An 18,484-nucleotide genomic window follows, 5' to 3' on the forward strand; every position below is an offset into this window, starting at 1 on the left:
ATACTGGCCATGCATACACACTAGGGAAGCTTGCAGCTTTCGGGGCAAGCACAAGCCAGTATCTCTTGCACAGCTTGAGGTGCGGGTTGTCTGTCCATCCAGTATACTGCGACGTCCATCCTGGATCTCATAGCACCAGCCTCTCCCAATGGGAGTAGGTGCCTCTGGGTTCTTCTGCAGAATCCTCTGGGTGCTTATTTCTCTCACATTTGAAAGTTCATTGTGGTCATTATACTTATCACTGGTGCATAATTTTTTTATATCATTATGAGAGGGATTTAATATCCTTTTCCCGAAAGATATGAAGCTTTGGTGAGAATACTTGTACACATTCTTTATACACTATAAACTGACAATGACTCAATACATTTTGGGTGAAAAATCTGGCAATTGCCAACCTTAGGGGTAGGGTTGTATATGGGGTGATAAAACAAAGAAAGCAAAGAGCTACACACTGCTATCACATATTTCCAACTCTAGAGCACATCTTGCTAAAAGTCACAATGAGCCTTGCCCCCTCTGACCGATACTGACCAACCCCATTGGCTCATAGCCTACGAGGGGTGATCAGTTTGTTTGTGGCCCAACCTACTTGTAGATGATGAAAGATTGAGTATAAAGATTTATTCTTGCTATTATATGTCTTGCAAATTCCATATATCTGCTTGTAGATTTTCTCGAGTATGCTTGCAGAACACAAGTGGAGGCCATTCAGCCCATCTTGACTGCGCGAACACCACACTCATTTATCGACACAAGATCCAAGGAAGAGAATGCAAAAAAAAAGTTTTGAAATAATGAAAGAATTTTTTTTTTTGTAGTATTTTGTGTTTTCTTTTTTAAAATTCTTCCCCTCAGGGGAGGGGGCATGGGATTGGTTAAAAACACACATCAACCACACAACCCCCCTTGACAAGACCCCCACCAACAGCACTCCGTACACATGTACACAATCACCCATCAATGCTCAAACGACCGAAAATTTCGATCAACATCCCCATACCCCTCTATTTCAATAACTTCCAGGTACCTATCGAATTCTAATTTAAACTTATCTACTTTTTCTGTTGCCACTACCTTTCCAGGGAGGCCATTCCATGCATTATCTTCTCTCTGAGTGAAAGTCCCCTTCCTCACTCCCGTCTCAACCCTCTTATTTACTCTCAGGCCGAGGCCCCTGGTCCTATTATATCACTGTCTATGTTGAATAATTCATCTGCACTTATTTTATCTATAAATTTCATTATCTTAAACATCTCTATCATATCTCCTCTTAACCACCTCCTTTCTAGTGAATAAAGCCCTGCCTCCTTCAGCCACTCCTCAGAGCTGAGTCTAGCTAGGCCCAGAATCAACTTAGTAGCCCTGCGCTGAACCTTCTCCATGGCATATATGGCCTTCCTGAACTGTGGTGACCAAAACTGCACACAATATTCTTGATGTGGCCCTCACTAAATTCCAGTACAATGTTAACACCACCTCTTTTGATTTATAAATGATCTCCCTCTGAGTACAACCTAAAACCCTATTTACTCTACCTATAGCTGCCTGGCACTGTGCTGACTATTTACCTCCCGTATCTATAACCACCCCAGATCCTTCTCCTGTGTGACACGCTCCAAAATTACCCCTTGCATCCTGTAATCTCTATTTTCATTGTTCTTTCCCATCCCCAACACCTTACACTTGCTCAGGTTAAATTCCATCTGCCAGTCTTTTGCCCAATCTATGCAAGTATCAATACTTTCCTGAATCTGATCACCACCCCCTCTGCTATCCACCTCACCTCCAACCTTTGTTTCATCTGCAAATTTGTAAATCTTACTATTTACCCCATTATCTAAATCGTTGATGAAAATCATGAATAGTCATGAATAGTCAAGACAGTCCGAGTACTGATCCCTGAGGTACCCCGCGACTTACATCCTCCCAGCAAGACATCCTCCCACTCACAGCCACTCAACCTCCAATGTGGTACCTTTTCAAATGCCTTCTTAAAGTTTAGATATACTATGTCCACTGCCTTTCCATCATCCACGCAATTAGACACTACCTCAAAGAAATCTAAAAGATTTGTTGAACAGGAACTACCTTTGGTAAATCCATGCTGACCTTTAATTAGTTTGTCTTTGTTTAAATGGTTTCAATGGTTCCTCATCCGGTACTTAATTAATGTTTCCAACACCTTCACCACAACTGAAGTCAAGCTAACAGGTCTATAGTTTCCCAATTCTTCTCTGGATCCTTTCTTAAATAATGGTGTTACATTTGCTCCTCTCCAATCCTCCGGTACCTGTCCTGACTCCAGTGAACTATTGAAAATATCCGTTAACATCTTGCTTACCTGCTCAGCCACCTCCACCAACACTCTCGGAGTGTTTATCTTGCATATTATCTGGAGCCGGAGCCTTATCTTATCTTATCTTGGATTACCTTGCTGTTCCTTTACTTCCTCCACTCCAACCTGGATCTTCTGTAAAAGCCCTTCCTCACCCCCATGATGGATACTCTCAGCTATCGGCAATTCGCCTAACTGTTCTTGTGTAAGAGTTTAAGAAAAATCCTTGTTTCATAAGCCTGCCATCTCACTTTCACCACTAACCGCTCTCCTGGTGCTATTCCTCAATGGGCCCACACTGGTCCTAACCTGTTATTTTCCCCTGATATACTTAAAGAAAGCCTTGCTATTATGTTTACTATTCTTAGCCATGTCCTTCTCATACTCTGTTTTGGGTTGTCGAGTTATTTTCTTAACTTGCCTCTGTTTACTCCGATAGTGATCTAAATCTAACTCCAGTCCTATTACTTTAAGCCTAATAAATGCCTTCTGCTTCTTCTTAATAGCATCCCTTATCTCACTGCTCAACCACCCTGGTCTCTTTCTGCTTCTTGTTTTACACCTCATTAGAATGTACTTAGTCTGCACTCTTCACATTTGATCCTTAAAGGTTTCCCTTTTCTCTGATGCTGATTGTCCTGTTGTTAGAGTCTCCCAATCCAGATCACCCAACTCTCTCCTCATACCCTCAAAGTTTGCCTTCTTGAAATCTAATAGCCTTACCCAACTATCCTGAACTCTAACCCTCAACATAATCTTTGCACATACAATGTTATGGTCACTTGCTCCAAAATTCTCTCTGACCTCCACCTCCTCCACCATATTGGGATCATTACTTAAAAGGAGGTCTAACACTGCACTCCCCCTCGTGGGCTTATGTACAAACTCGGTTAAAAAGCAATCCTGGATCAAAACGAGGAAATCCTCATCTGCTCTGTCCTTTCCCGATTCCCAATCTATCCCTGGCAAGTTAAAATCCCCCATAATCAATACTCTTCCCTTTCCACATGTCCTTTTGAATTCTTCATGTAATCTTCCTTCCTCCTCTTCCTTCACACCGGAGCCCAATCAAAGCATCCTACCAGTATCTTACTGTTTTTACAATCTCTAATCTCTACCCAGACAGAATCCTCAACATTTATTCCTTCCTTAATGTCACCCCTTTCTATTGATGCAATGCTGTCCTTTACCCAGATTGATACTCCTCCAATTCTCTCCTTCCTATCACACCGATACACCTTGTAGCCTTCCAATCATGTCCTCCAGTTATTCTCCTCCTTAAACGGTGTGTCACTCACTGAAACTATATCGTACTCCTCGCTATCCACTTTGGCTTCAAGCTCTTCTATCTTATTATTTAAACTTCTGATATTGGTATAGAATATATTTAACTTTTCCCTTCCTGAAATTCTATTTTGCTGCTTGGCCTTACTCATCACAATTACATCATCCGTTCCTTCATTTACAGCTTCCCCACCCTCCACTGACATAAAAAAGCCTGAATTCCTTCCACAATTCCCACTGCAAACATTGCTGCCCCCTTTCTATTTAACATACGGCCATCGCCCCGGAAACACTTCCTTTGTCCCCTAAATGATTCCCACTGTTTCTTCAATGTAAAACTTCCTCCCTACAGCATTCTTCCAGCCATTACTCTGCTCATAATTTCTATATTGTTTCCTAATCTTGGGAGGATCCCAGAAAACATGACCTCACAACACTTTGCCTTCAGCCGTTTACCCAATATCCTGTATCTATTTTTCAAAACCTCTGAGTAAACTTTCTCTACATCATTCACTCTGAGGTGTACCACGACCAACTGCTTCCTGCCGTGACCCGATACAATATCGTTTACCCTTCCTTCAATGTCCTGAACTCCTGCTCCTTCAAAACGACACAGAATTCTATGTGTATGATCCTCCATGCAGAATGAAGAATCGACATATTTAATCATCTCATCACCCACAGAAACTGTCTCCCATACCTCATGTCTCCCAATTTCTATTTCCGCACCTTCACCACTGCCTGCACCCGCTGCACCACCACCATTGCCTGTGCCCGCTGCACCTCCGCCATTGCCTGCACCCTGCTGCACATCCACCACTGCCTGCATTTGCTGCATCTCCACCACTGCCTGCACCCTGCTGCACATACACCACTGCCTGCACCCACTGCATCTCCACCAGTGCCTGCACCCTGCTGCACATCCACCACTGCCTGCATTTGCTGCATCTCCTCCAATGCCTGCACACACTGCACCTCCACCACTGCCTGCACCCACTGCACACGCTGGTTGGGAGGTGCTACCTGGAATTAAAGACCAATAAACGATGGACTTCGTGAACTCTTAAGAGGAAAGAGAAAAAGTGACCCTTCTGCTTCACTCACCCCTTCCCAACCACACATTACACTGGTCAACAACAAATTTGTTGTCTGCATTTTTTAAGCTGATTTAGGACGAATCTGATGCGCTGAATCCAAAACTCACATTAGTTTTGTTCAATCAGGTCAAGTTTTTGAGATATGGCCACATGTCGTTTTTTACATTTTTGTTCACATGTACGCATGTGTGGAGCATTTTAGAAGAAGTTGGTGGGGGTAAAATGTCATGTCAAATAATTGTTTTGATTGGAAATAATTATTTTAATGACAAGAAGTATTCAGGTACGATAGTTCTGGGTGATTATGTCGAAAAGGGATCAGTTTGAAGTCATAAAGCCTCAAAATCTTCCAAAAATTGGTGAGGCAAAGCATAAAGTTTGTGGATCAAAACTAAAGTTAATGGGGCAGATTTTGTAATAATGTGATACAAAAAAGTTGTATTTCTTGAAATAACGAACTCTGAAGAATGTACAATACCTACACAGAGACAGAATACTCTTCCCACCGCTGCACATCAAGCTCGGCTTAATCAAGCAGTTCACCAAGGCTCTGGACAAAGATGGTGACTGCTTCACTTACTTGTGCCAGGCTTTTCCAGGATTGACCATGGAGAAGTTGAAAGCTGGCATCTTTGATGGTCCTCAGATCCGTCAGCTCATCAGAGATCCAGAGTTCAAAAACTCAATGAACGAAGTGGAACTGGAAGCGTGGAATACATTTGTTTTGGTAGTGAAGAACTTTCTTGGCAACAATAAGGCCAGAAACTACGCAGAACTTGTCAACAACATGCTGACTGCTTTCAGAAACCTGGGCTGCAACATGAGCATCAATATGCACTACCTATTTTCACATATGAACCGGTTTCCTGAGAACCTGGGTTCAATGAGTGACAAGCAGGGGGAGAGATTCCATCAGGACATGAAGGAGATGGAGACCAGGTATCAGGGTCGCTGGGACGCAGTCATGATGGCTGACTACTGTTGGAATCTGAAGAGAGACCTCCCTGCCGCTGAACATTCCAGGAGTTCGAAGAAACGGAAGTTCAAGCCCTGAAGTTTGAACAGTGGTGACGCAACATGCAATTTACTTGTACTTACCTTTATCAATGCCCACCATTCAGATGACAGTAATCGATCTTTCTATCATGTAATCAATAAATGTTGTTGGCAAAACATTTTTTTTTCTTAAAAACATGTTTAGGATGATATGTGTTGACAAAAATCAGCTGATAATGCCACAAAAATGTAATTGATTTTGTTACAAGATCTGATTTTTTCAAATCAACTTAGCACAAAAACCTGACTTGATGGAGAGAAACGGATGCCATTTCCTGATTCAGCAGTGCCAGAATACCCTAATTCACTTGTAGAAATTTAGACAACATTCAGAAAGTAAAAAATTGTTGACCAGTGTTATAGTTGAAATTAATTTTGGGATATAAGGCAGGTTTCATGAGGTGAAACAGAGACCTATCAGGTCTCAAAAGTGTGTGTGTGTGTGTGTGTGTGTGTGTGTGTGTGTGTGTGTGTGTGTGTGTGTGTGTGTGTGTGTGTGTGTGTGTGTGTGTGTGTGTCATTGATTGATATCTACATATGCGGGTTTCAGAATGTGGAATGGAGTCCTTGCAGAGTGGGCTCGGAGTATCCACCTTTATTTCAGTAAGGGGTCACGATTCATGGACCAAGCTGTGAAGTTTTCTGTTCTCAAAGTTTTGTGCCGAGGGTTCTCTTCAGGATCGTTACTGAGCCCCGGACAGCTTCCAACTGCAGTTCGTTTGCAGTAATATTCCAAGGGATGGTTTTTAATATATCTGTGAGGTTATTCGTCATCATTCCCACAGCTCAAACTATCACTGGTACAACTTTCGCATTCTTCCGATTCCAGGATTTTTCATTTCGTTCTTGAGCTCTTGGTATTTGGTCATTTTTCTTAATTTCGTTAAGCCTGATTCGGGTGGTTGGCTTGGGATCCCAGGGTCGTGAGTTTGAGCCCTGTTGGCTGCTGAATTAACATGACCAGGTGGGGTCGACTCAGCCTGTCATCCTTTCAAGGTCGGTGAAACAAGTGCCAGTGTACTGTTATTGGGGCACAGCATCAATGGCACAGCTGTGTTCCAAGAAATGATAGCAACCTGGCAGCCAAAGTTGCCATACGCAAGAACAGAGAACTTGATTTCTGCATTGTTTAGTCCCAAATCACTGGTATTAACAGCTAAATTATTAATGTCTTCTTGTCTTTTTTGAACCTAAATAAGATACCTGGCCGCAATGGTTTGTTTTCAATGTTCATGCTCGATGGGATCATGAGGTCATATGTGAGCGGGAGGTACTTCCATATTTTCAGTGATTGCTTTTGGTTCATGTTCCCACAAATTCTCTGGAACTGGGATATCAAAGATTTTGCAGATGTGCCAGCAGATTAATTTACAAACTCCGTTGTGTTGTTGTGTGTACAGCTGTTCTGATGCGTTCTTTTTTGTGTATGTGTGTGTGTGTGTGTGTGTGTGTGTGTGTTCGGTTATTAAGCATAACATATCATTCTCTTTGTGAACCTCACCTCCACCCCTCACCTTTCTATCTTTTTTTTCCTCCTCCTGCCACCCCCCCCCCCACTGCCCTCACTCTCACTCTCTTTCTTTATCTCTCTTTTGCTGTCTCTGTCTCTCTCTCTTTCTCTGTCTCTCTCTGACCCCCTCCCTCCTGCAGTGTATAGCAACATTTGATGACACGTTGCTCTCCCCCCACCCCTCTTTCCCCCTTTCGAGTTTCCTCTCCCCTCCCTCCGTCCTCTCCTCTCCCTCCCCACCATCCTCTTCCCTCCCCTCCCAAAATCCTCTCTCCCCTCTCCCTCCCGTCTCTCTTCATCCCCCTCCTCCTTAATACCCCATCAGCAAAGCCGACTTAATACCAACATGTTGTATTTGCTCGTTTCCAAGATGACTCGAGAGGAGAAATATGATGCTCATTTGCACAAAGAGGAAATGAAGGCCAGAATAACATCAGATGTTAAAGAAAGAGCCAAAATTAAAGATAAATTGCAAGAATCAGTTGATCGACTTGACCCATCAACATATCCAAAAGACGCCATCATCCAGATTGTAAATGGTAGCATAGGAACTGATCCTGGAATAAATGTTCATGAAGCTGGGTCTGTGGCCAGGAGATAATAGAAAAATATGAAAATGCTTGGCGATAAGGTTTCTAGGATGTCCTTCGCAAACAAGTACAGACTTTGGCAGGAACGAAGAAGCACATTAAGATGGGATCAGCAAAAACATATAACACGAATCTCATTTATTTACACATTATTGGGCTGCAAGCTTCTGGAAAGCAGATGAATATTGCTGATGTTCTTGTGTACGAGTTGGCACCAATGACAACTTCAGCGTTCAATGAAACTGGCGAAATTAGATGAGCAACAAATAAATCCACCCTCAAGAACAAACTGAAAGTTGAACCACCAACAAGACCTGCATCAAAGACTACTCATGTTATAATCAACAGATCAGCCATGCTGTGGGTCATTTATTGGCCATCATAAGGAACAGTTCAAGAATTTGTGGATAATTTTATTGAATATGTCCCAAAAATTAGTATTTGACAGGTATGTTGATTATAGCATCAAAGGAGTCACTCGTTCAGCAAGAGGGAAAGAAGCAAGCAGACAGCATCAATTCTTACACTCGATGCTTCTTCGATCCCCCAAAAAATGCATTGACTGTGACCTACAACAAAGTTCAACTGATAGATTTGATTGTCGAGACTGTACAAGAATGGCGGAAACAACTGAGAAGGACACACCAGAAACTTATCGTGACAGACAGTGATCCAGTCCCTATTGAAATCCATGAAGGTATGACAATCCACCGCAAAGACATGAGAAACACTCCAAAGGAGGCTGATATCATCATCATACAGTTGTTGCTGAGTTGCAACCAACAGTTGCTGAGCATTGTGAAGGAGAATGGTGTAAACACTAATATCAGTGTCATTTCAGACAATACTGACATGTTCATATTGTTAGTCCACTTCTATCAGCAGAAAAAAAACTCACGTGCCATGTAACAATGGAAGCTACATCCCAAAGCAGAAAAAGTATTGACATCAAAACAACTGCAGACCTGCACAAGAATATTGCTGGCCAACTGTTAGCATCACACGCTTAATCAGGATGCGATACTGTGTCTCAGTTTGGGGGAATTAGAAGGCAAAAGTAGTGAATGAACTTCAATCTGGTCATCAACTATCAGAACGAGGGAACATCACAGCTGCACTTGCTGATGTTGTACAAGAGTGTCGTGCATTAATAGCAGCATGTTATGGACACATGCAAGCCTCAAATATGAGCAAACTACGATACAAGATATGGAAATTGAAAACAGCAAAGGCTAATATCCTCTCTGCCCCAAAGCTGATGTCTCTGCTCCCAACAATGCAGCATTTCAACAGAATGTCATGTGGGATCACTTGCAAGTCAGCATCTGGAAGCATGCTGCAGAAGCGACTTCACCAAACATAGACCATATGGTGCATGGATGGACAATGGCTGCAACACTGCAAGTCCTTGCAACCTGTAATGGTTCCCCCAGACACAGCAGCTGCACCAAAAGATAGACTCAAAATGATGAAATGCACTTGCAGCAACTGCAAGTTATCAAGGTGTTCATGTTCATCCACAATGTTCTGTGATTGTGAAGGTGGATTAGATTGTTGCAATGAACGCACCAAAACAGGAGTGGAAGACACTCCAGAAGAATACGATGAACAAGGAGAAGAATAAGGATAATTTGCGTGTGTGTGTGTGTGTGTGTGTGTGTGTGTGTGTGTGTGTGTGTGTGTGTGTGTGTGTGTGTGTGTGTGTGTGTGTGTGTGTGTGTGTGTGCGATGTTTATTGAAAAGTTGTGTTCATCAACTCAGAGTCCTTTCTGTTCTATATCAGTAATGAAGCATTTATTTTCTACTATTCTTTTGGTGTGACCTTCCATTTGTAGCAGAAGCATTATCTTAATCATTAATATGAAGGTTTCAATGGATTTCCTTAATCAGAAAACAAATGGATCAACATTTTAATGACTGAAATACAAGCTTTACTAGTCGATGCAATATGACGATTTTTGTTTACTCATGAATGCTCAGCTGGCTGAGATGGTTATCATATAAACAAGTAGTTTATGCAAAATGCTAAAGGGTGCCAATTTGGCATCATTCACATTCTGATTGTACATGTTCTGAAGATTCATAATCAATAAAGATCCCTTGTGGGACTTCCACTGCAAGGTTGGACCAAAAATACCACTTTAGCTGCCGAACCAATATGTGTGTCAGGTTTGAACAACATCGGTAAATGCTTGTCCGAGAAATTGTTGAGGACTTGTTCGACACTGGGTTGATTTTTTTACAACTAAAATGGCTGCCAGTCGGCCATCTTTGATCTGATGTCGAAAAGAAAATGACGTGCATATGCATAACATCATGTGTTGTCTTTGTGGCAAGTATGAATAATATCGGTCCAGGCATGTCCAAGATATGGTTGTGGACTCACACACGCATGCATGGACATGAAAATTGAGACCAAATCAATAAGTCCCCGTTTTGGACTATGTCCAACAGGAGTTAAAATACCCAATGTTGAACACGTCCTCAACCATTTCTCAGAAATGCATTTACCAATGTTGTTCAAACTTGGCACACAGATAATGAATGATGGCTTACATGTGCACATAATTCCACCCCCCCCACAACAACCCCCTTTCCTCCCGAGATAAGATCCAAGATGGCCGACTGACAGCCATTTTACTATTTAAATGTGTCCCCAACCATTTCTCAGACATGCTTGGTCTGAATTTATTCAAACTTGGCAAAAGCAGAGTACATGATAACATACACATGGAACTCACTTAAGTTTGCGATCTGATCAAAGATGGCTGACTGGTAGGCTGGTGGCCATTTTAGTTGTAAAAACACCAAGTCTCGAACACGTCCTCAACCATTTATCGGACATGCATTTACCATTCTTGTTCAAACTTATCACACAGATAACACTGGACAACAAAGATTTCGCTACTGGGGTGGAAACATGTTTTAGACTAAACCAAGTATGTTGATTCTGAATCTGAAGCCAGAATTTTCTCAGCACGTCAGGATTTTGAGTTTACATATGGTCCTATTCCAGTAGCGTGCCCTGGTGGGTGATTTTGAGTGATCATAAATTGCTATTTTTTTGTATTTCTGGTTTCAATTACAGCAATCCAACTGTTGCAGAATATTATTTCTCATAAAACAGCTTCAGAATGCACTTTAAATTATTTAAAATGGACGAAAACTGAACAAGCTATGAATTTTAAAGTAAAATTTTCCACGCGGCATTACAATTTTTAACTAACCCTAACCCTTATGAAAAACTTTGTAAAGGCATTGGATCACAATGGTTATGGCTTCCAATATCTCAGAGAGAAGTTTGGCACAGAAAAAACTGATACTAAACTCAAAGCAGGCATTTTGAGCTCCAGATAAAAGAACTGATGTGTGATCCCGAGTTCAAAAATAAACTGAACCCACTTGAGTTTGCAGCATGGGAAGCATTTGTGTTGTTTGTGCAGAGCTTTCTTGGGAACCATAAAGCTGAACATTATATGGAATTAGTGGACAACGTGCTAAAGGCCTATCAGCGAATGGGCTGCAGAATGTCTCTTAAAATGCACTTCTTGCATTTTCATGTAGATTTATTTCACCTAATCTGGGTGAGGTAAACGATGAACATGGCGAAAGGTTCCACCAAGACATTTCGGTCATGGAAACTAGATATCAAGGCTGATTCAACCCAAACATGATGGGAGATTACTGCTGGTTCCTACAAAGGGAGATCAATTCCACACACAAGCACAAGAGCAAGTGTCTCATACACTTCTGAACACGTCTGAACGGTGCCTACGCTGACTGTATAGAAAGGAAGAGTGTAAACTTGAAGTGTTGTTTTGGAATCACTCACAATGAGGCAGATTTCCCTATTAAGTTTACACCCTTCCTAAGATCACCATGTTCTAATGTATTATGAACTTATTTTTCTGTAACTTGTTTATGTTCTTGGTTTGTATACAACACCTTATACACAAAGATCAAACATTGCTATCTAAATATGACGTGAAAGTAATTACGAAGCACTGATATTATATGTACAATGTGGCGATCTGCAATAATAAAGCATCTCACATAGCATTCTAGGTATCATTAATACATACACATATTTTGAAAATCTGATGTGTTGGCTAAATTCTGACTACAGATTTGAAATTAGCCGCCCAGATTTAGCCAAGAACACCTGCATTTCCCTTAGTAGCAGACAAAAAGTTAATTTTTGTTGCCCAGTGTAATGAACGATGGCTTATATATGTTCGTCATTTCTCTTCGAGATCAGATCCAAGATGGCCGACATGGCCATCTTGTTACTTAAATAAATTCTCAACCATTTCTTGGACGTGCATTTACCGATATTGTTTAAAGTTAGCACACAGATAATGAATGATGGCTTACATAAGCATGTCATTTTTTTTCGAGATCAGATCAAAGATCACCGACTGGTGGCCATTTTGTTACTTAAACATGTCCTCTACCATCTCTCAGACATGCATGGCCCATTTTTGTTCAAATGTGGCTCAAGCGCAGCTGTGCAGTACATAATGGCATACACTTGCACCTAACTTTATTTTGTGATCTGATCAAAGATGGCTGACTGGTAGACTAGCAGCAATTTTAGTTGTGAATAAATATTGGCAAGCCATTTAACTCTGCACAGCAAAATTACTAAAACAACAAGGGCTATGACATTTTGTCATTTTTCCTTGTTCGTAATTGAACTTGACTCTGGGCCAAATATTATTTTATATTAGTGTAATGTTAATTTAACCTTTTATTTATTAATATTATATTTTAGCTATTACATTATTTTTAACACAAATATTATGGGCCAAAAACAGTATCCATTTTGATATTTAAGAGTTTTGAGCATGATCATCTTTACTTGTGAAATTCGCCATTAAAATGTGAAAGATTAATTTGAATTATTCAGCCTCGAAGTTCATACACATTATTTGGAGAAGAATGGAATATCTTTAACTCGTAATTTTAGAAAAATGTAATGTAATACAGCAAGCGAATTTAAGTGTTAAACTATAAACTCTGATATTGATTTGTGATAACATGCCATCAAGAGCAAAATTCCCAATGACAGTGTGTGGGTTATTACCTTCGCATTCTGCGAAAGGTTATGTTTTGGTCGGCGTGTATTTATTTATTTATTTATTTATTTGTAATCTTGTGATTCGTATAACTCAAAAAGTATTAAACCGAATTGCATGAAATTTGGTGGGATGATTGGTTATTAGCCAGGAAGCATTCGATTATATTTTGGGATCGTTCAGGTCAAAGGTCAAGGTCACGGTCACGAAAAGGTCAAAATCGTCTTTTTACGATAACACGGTCAATTTTTATTTAATTTGCATGCAACTAACGCCAAAATGTTCAGAATTCAACGCCTCATCTTGTGATATGAAATATGACACAATGACGCCCATACTCTTGTTACCGGTTAGGGGCAAAGGTCAGGGGGGTCACGACCTTGAAAAATATGCGGTTTTTGTCATAACGTGGTCAATTATTGTCCGCTTTACATGAACCCAGCAACAAAATGTTCAGAATTTAATGCCCAATCTTGTGACACAATGACGTCATAACACATGTCACCGGTTGGGGTAAAATGTCGGGGGGGGGGGTCATGCCCTTGAAAAATATGCGGTTTTCGGCATAACTCAGTCAATTCTTATTCGATTTGCATGAAACCAGCATCAAACGAGATTACCTTCTCTTGTTGAAACGTTGTATTCACCGAGCTTGCGAGTGAAGACTCACCAAAACGACGTGAGTTGATTGTTGTTTAGTCCGTAGCCCCCAAAAGTCGGGGGGGGGCATGACATTATAGATATGTGGTTTGTGTCATAAGACCATTCATATGAAACCAGTTCCCCGCACTCATACCAAGAACAAAAAAAGTAGTGGCAGCGAAGGTATGCGCTCTATGAGCGCCCGTTCTAGTTTTTTACCTGGGAAGCATGCCGACTGATTTCTGTGGAAATATCTGCTCCAGAATTCCCAAATCCAATGACTAGAACACGCTTTCCAGTATAGGGAGATGGCTCCCTGTAGTCCTTGCTGTGGATTATTTGTCCTTTGAACTTCTCAATGCCTGACACACAAAAAAAACATGTTGTCTGACATTAAATATTGTTTTGCATTTTGATATTAATTTCCAGATTTAAATACGATAACATCATAAACTTGGATTTGTACATTATACCTGGAAAGGAGTCTTTGGGAATATTTGCTGCATAGTTATGGCCAGAGCACACAATGATGGCATCAAATACCATCTCCTCTTTTTTTCCATTCTCATCCACTACAACAACATCCCACTGGCCTGAGCTTGTGAAATCTGGTCTCTTCGTGACAGCTTCAACCTTGGTCTGGAAAAATATCAAAACACTGATTCAATAGACTAATTCACCCCATCTAATAAAAAGAGAAAAACACAAGCAAGCCCATGAGGTATACAAGTACTATTTTACAGACTGGAGCTGAGTGAACATTTTTGTTTAACTATATAAGTTTCAGAAAACAATCTTGTTTAAAATATTAGTATGACTTCCAAGCACCATTCTGGGTTTAACATCTCCCATGCAATGATCATAGTATAGCTTTGCTGCCTTCCTTTCTTTGTGTCCTCAATCACTACCCTGACGACTGACTATGCCTTTGGCTGTATTGAGGACCTCTGGAGGATAATGAAGACAATATATATATAATATATATATATATATATATATATATATATATATATATATATATATGTAATATCCTTCCTCCATCTTTATTGCAACATCATATATATATATATATATATATATATATATATATATATATATATATATATATATATATATATATATATATATATATATATATATATATATATATATATATATATATATATATATATATATATATATACATATGCAAAAAATAATGAAAACTTTCTCTTTGACATTGGACCCACGGCCATAATTGAAAGCACATACATAATATATAAGCACCGATTGTAGCACACCAAATAATTTGGAACTCTGGAGAACAATTCCCAACCAACTAAATGTAAGGAAGATTTATAATTTACCGACCAACCAATCACTTGGTACTCTTCCAGCTAAATAAATGAAAATTATATTCATCTGCCAACCTGATGGTGTGAACAAAAACTTGACATTCTGCCAAATTATTTAAAAATAGATGGCTCAGATTTTGTTGAAGATACTTCAAGCATCCTAGATACAACTCTTTTAATGGCCCAGATTTTTCCCACCCTGTGGGTTGGCAAGGTAAAGTTTTTGGCACAATTGTTTAACAGGCAGTTATGTGTAACAGGCATGATGAATAAGTGCCAAGTCATTGTACCATGACTGCAGTCAACTGAAATTACTGTTTGATCCACAATTAATGGCATGAATGTGTTGTGCAGTACTAGTGCATTTACTTCAGCATGATGACAATAAACTGCAGTTAATATTTAGTATGTCATGAAACTACTAAATTTACGATGTATAACAGGGTGATCACAGGAAACCTTTACATTTTAGAACAAGAAAAACAGCGATCAGAGATTGCAGACCCTCACCAGGACTTGCTTTGTGTGGTGTATTTTGTGTGGTGTGTTACATAATTAATAAGAGACATAATTAGAACTGCCACTTTATAACAGCTGGCAGTGATGACCAGGTACCAAGACATCCAGATTTGATCAGACACTTGACCCTGATCCTTGATGTTAATTATTATTTAATTGAATTTAGAATGGGATTAGAATAAATTCAATTCAAATCAAATGGAAGACTGAATAGGTACAGTTCTGCATTCAATGAATCAGAAAGAACCCAAATAAGCAAAATGCAAAGATGACATCATCAGGAGGAACCTGAATAGGATTCGCATTTCAGCTGCTACTCCTCTACTCTCAAACTCATCCAGGCACAGCCAAGTGAGCCTGATTCAAACAAAAAAATTTTTTTTTTTAATAAAAAAAACTTAAAGAACCCAGATCAAAAAAAATTCAATATTCCTGGCTGCCCGACCATGCATCCGATCAAGTTGAAATTTAAAACATATATTCCCCATCACCACTAGATCTTAATTGTGAAGTTGCTCATCGATTGATTGAGCAGTTCCAGAGAAAACATTATTTAATGTTTTCTTCAATCCAATATGGCTGCCAAACCATGTGACCTATAAATTATTCCTGAACAAACTTGTCCACCCATACCTTGGGGAACCTTTGCACGAAGTTTCTCCTTGATCTGTCCAGCCATTCTGGAGAAGATTTTTTAAAATAGATTTTAGGGTAAATCCAATATTGCTGCCAAACCATGTGACCTATGATGTCATATGTGTGAACCTTTTGTTCCTCATGGATAGGTGGTCATAGGTGCAAAGTTTCACCTTGATCTGTTCAACCACTTCAGAGAAGAACATTTTTGAAGGCTTAAAAAAAAAACAATATGTTCGCTGAATCACACGACCGATGACGTCATCAATTTTTTTTTTTCTGTGGACCATTTTATCCCGAGATGACCCTCAAATTCTTTCATACTGATCAGATGTAGAGTTCTACATATGCAATTATGACATCATAATGAAGGCACCTATGACGTCATAAAAATCAGTTATTCCGCATTAGGAGTACATGCCAAGTGCCAAGTTTCTATTTTTTCCTTGGTGCAGTTTCAGAGATAGAGGTCCAAAGTTTTTTTCCCCGTTTTTACAACATGGCTGCCACTCCACGTGACCTATGACGTCATAGTTATCATTAAAACATTCTACCTGAGTAGTTGCTCCTCATGTGAAAAGGTGGTCTCAATCTGCCAAGCGGTTGCCGAGAAAAACACTAAAGCTCTGTGCGGACAATCAAACAAACAAACAGACAGACAAACAAATAGACAAGCCAGTAGGTGACGAGGGATTCGCTAGGATCGAAGCGCTGGATACTATGCTTTTCATTCTGACCGATCCACCGACGAAGATTCATTGCCAAGACGTATTGGTTCACATACAATTGTTCCTCTGCCTGGCAAGGTTTTTCCTATTGCGTATTTTGCCAACTGGTATTCCTCATAAAAAATGACGGTAAATAGACACCATATTTTTGAAGGACTACCATTTGAAAAATAATCGGTTTGCCATTTTGTGCTGTAGAGCCTCGCATTGCAGACACACACACACACACACACACACACACACACACACACACACACACACACACACACACACACACACACACACACACACACACACACACACACACACACACGCACCCGCACAGGCACACACGCGGAAAACCTGATAAACTTCTCTCAATGCTCTTGTTTGACCACACCTCCTGAGCCACACAATATTTTTCATAAGCCACGCCCACTTTCCATAAGCCACTCCCACTTTCCTATGCCACTCCCACTTTTCATCAACCACGTCCACTCTCCATAAGCTCCGCCCACTTTCCTAAGCCCCGCATAAAAAATGACGGTAAATAGACACCCGATTTTTGAAGGACTACCATTTGAAAAATACAATCTCAATCAAAAATCGGCTTGAGTAAAATTTTCTAAACATCTCGACGTGTTTAATTCCGAAGTCTCGTTTCTCTACATTCGAAACTGAAGGACAATTATTGAAAATACTGTATGCGGTTTTTCGGCTGCTGCACAGCAACGGGTGGTTGCTAGGCAACGTAATTCAAACGTGCACATTCCCAACACATATTGCACATGTTGGCAAAGTTTCATCGAAATCGGTTCGCTGGTTCGTACTGTGGAGCCTCGCGTTGCAGACACACACACACACACACACACACACACACACACACACACACACACACACACACACACACACACACACACACACGGAAAACCCGACGATAAGGGATATCTCACATATATAACGAATCCAACAAAGCTCTATCCGCCTCTTCATGGTTGCATCTGGACATAGCTTCAACCATGCATCTTTTGCCCGACACTGCAAATTCACTCTTCATGACATCTCCCCTCTTTTCTCCCTCGTGATGGTTTTGGTGCCGTTTTCAAGATACTGGTCGTTGACAATCTCCAGTTTAACTGCCTTTGCATCAGACGGTGGCTTTGTGTATTCTAGTACACTCTTGAACCAATCTTTGTTCGTTTCTTTCGGCTTGACAATGAAATAGGGCCATTCCATCAACGATCCACCAGGCATTCACGAGATGCTTGTTGTCAAGGCAGCTTGAAGAATTTTTAGCATTTGTTGTATACCACATGCAGTGCAATATCTAAACAATAGGAAGCATATGACCACTGTGATCAAAAGACCCCCCCTTCCCCCCAAAAGAGACAAAAGATAAAGCATTTGCCAAAAATAACAAAAATAAACACGAACTCCATTTTCAGCCATGCGATTTCAACTAATTTTAGTGATAGACCACTGTCATCTTGAAATTTGCAACCATTTTGAATACAAGGCAATTAGAAACACCAAAGTACTAGCTGTTAAAACTTGTTTTAGTTGTTGTTTTGTGTGAAAATGGTTGTCACGTCTTTTGTATTAGCAACAAAAACAACAATGGTTCAGTGTCAAAAAACTCTTTTTTTCTGAAATCCACAGTTGTGATGACATCATCACATAAAAATACTGATGT

The 18,484-nt window shown here is 40.2% G+C and overlaps 2 protein-coding genes across 6 annotated transcripts in view; one reads left to right on the forward strand and one right to left on the reverse strand.

The window, feature by feature from the left end:
• LOC147026206 (uncharacterized) overlaps nucleotides 1–6,124 on the forward strand; it is a 14,338-nt gene extending 8,214 nt beyond the window's left edge. The window contains exon 2 of the mRNA XM_085881389.1: nucleotides 5,206–6,124. Coding sequence (XP_085737515.1) covers nucleotides 5,327–5,773 — 447 coding nt within the window. The 5' untranslated portion in view covers nucleotides 5,206–5,326 and the 3' untranslated portion in view covers nucleotides 5,774–6,124. The remainder of the gene's footprint in view (nucleotides 1–5,205) is intronic.
• LOC147026205 (flavin-containing monooxygenase 5-like) overlaps nucleotides 1–18,484 on the reverse strand; it is an 82,023-nt gene that overhangs the window by 29,344 nt on the left and 34,195 nt on the right. For all 5 annotated transcript variants that reach the window (XM_085881386.1, XM_085881387.1, XM_085881384.1 and 2 more), the window contains 2 exons: nucleotides 14,069–14,234; nucleotides 13,815–13,957 (listed from right to left, as the gene is read on the reverse strand). In XM_085881386.1, the coding sequence (XP_085737512.1) occupies nucleotides 13,815–13,957; nucleotides 14,069–14,234 (309 nt within the window). The remainder of the gene's footprint in view (nucleotides 1–13,814; nucleotides 13,958–14,068; nucleotides 14,235–18,484) is intronic.

The sequence above is a fragment of the Eptatretus burgeri genome, chromosome 5, assembly GCF_056783735.1.
Source record: "Eptatretus burgeri isolate ZD-2024b chromosome 5, Ebu_testis_v1, whole genome shotgun sequence".
Lineage (NCBI taxonomy): Eukaryota > Metazoa > Chordata > Myxini > Myxiniformes > Myxinidae > Eptatretus > Eptatretus burgeri.